This window comes from Morone saxatilis, unplaced genomic scaffold (assembly GCF_004916995.1).
Source record: "Morone saxatilis isolate NCDOM2014 unplaced genomic scaffold, NCSU_SB_2.0 Contig20, whole genome shotgun sequence".
In the NCBI taxonomy this organism is placed as follows: domain Eukaryota; kingdom Metazoa; phylum Chordata; class Actinopteri; family Moronidae; genus Morone; species Morone saxatilis.
This window is the reverse complement of record NW_023339763.1, coordinates 1444504-1445760: the sequence shown is the minus strand read 5'-3', so window position 1 is coordinate 1445760 and position 1257 is coordinate 1444504. Positions and strand designations below refer to the sequence as shown.

Genomic DNA, 1257 nt, shown 5'->3' with positions numbered 1-1257 from the left:
CGTACCTGTGTGTGAGGAACAACCGTACCTGTGTGTGAAGAACAACCGTACCTGTGTGTCCCTGTGAGGTGAGTGTTTCCAGCTCGATGCCTCCTCTCTCCGGGTGGGACAGCACCTGCTGCTGGAGGTGTTGAGAGAGAGCAGCAGTGGAGGTCACCCTCTCTATCCGGACCCTGCGGGGACAAACACGAGGATTAAACCTCCTGAGTAACGTTAACACACTGACAGTTTCTGGACCGGCTACTTACTTAATTATCAGGTTTTTAACGACGTCCCGGGACCGATACACAGCCTCCGCGGTGTCCGTGCTCCAGCAGTCTGCCATCAGCTTTATATGAGCACTTATTGTGAGCCACGGTTAAAACAGATGGAGGTTGTTTTTCTGTCTTTTGCGGAATAAACTAAGTAATTTAATTAGTTAACCGATAGCAGCGATAGCAAATGTCGCTAATAAACACGAACAATCAGCAGATATAATGTAATATAAGTTAATATAATGTGATATAAGTTAGAGCTAGCGGGAGAAGCTAATGGCTAGTTGTCGTTGCCATAGAGATGCAGCACTTCTTCTTCGTGTTGGAGGATTTTTGGCGGTTCGCAAGTTAATATTAGCGTTACCGCCACCTACCGACAGAGCGGGGTGTTGACCATAAAAACATTATAAAAGTTACAACTATACTTTATATTATAAAGAATTAAAGCGATGAAAGTAAGTTAAAATAATTTTAAAAAACTCATATAGTTAATGTATTAAATTAATTTATTCAGAGCCAGTAAGATATAAAAAGATATATCTGAATTTAATGACTGTATTCTCAATAAAGTTAAAAAACAAAAAAGAAAACAATGTATATTAAAAAATATAAAATATTTAAGTCCGGGTTTTCAGTATAAAAAAGTGATGAAAAAACTTTACATAAAGACAAATATTATATAAAAATAAACATTAAATACAAAACATACATAACACAAGACTTGCTTACTTAGTTAGAACTGTGCACTATTTGCCTATTTAGCATTCTACTGTCTTTTATACTTTAAAGTGCCTATTTTTCTTATTGCTCTGTTTGCACCCGTGGTCCGAGAGTCTAAAAATTCATTCATCTGTGCCGTAATGGAGCATAGTATGCTATTCTGCAAATAAAGCTGACCTTATTGCCTCTTTAATTTCGTATTCTTTTGTTATAGTTTTTTTTCTGTGAAGTGTCTTAAGATACCAATGATTCAGATTGTTTACAATGAATATATAGATTGGTA

At 36.7% G+C, this 1257-nt stretch overlaps 1 protein-coding gene across 2 annotated transcripts in view; it reads right to left on the bottom strand.

The window, feature by feature from the left end:
• mks1 (MKS transition zone complex subunit 1) overlaps window positions 1-567 on the bottom strand; it is a gene marked incomplete at its 3' end in the record, with an annotated part of 7214 nt that extends 6647 nt beyond the window's left edge. For both annotated transcript variants that reach the window (XM_035665893.1, XM_035665895.1), the window contains 2 exon segments: window positions 52-173; window positions 249-567. In XM_035665893.1, the coding sequence (XP_035521786.1) occupies window positions 52-173; window positions 249-325 (199 nt within the window). In that variant the 5' untranslated portion in view covers window positions 326-567.
• Window positions 568-1257: the final 690 nt, after the last annotated feature.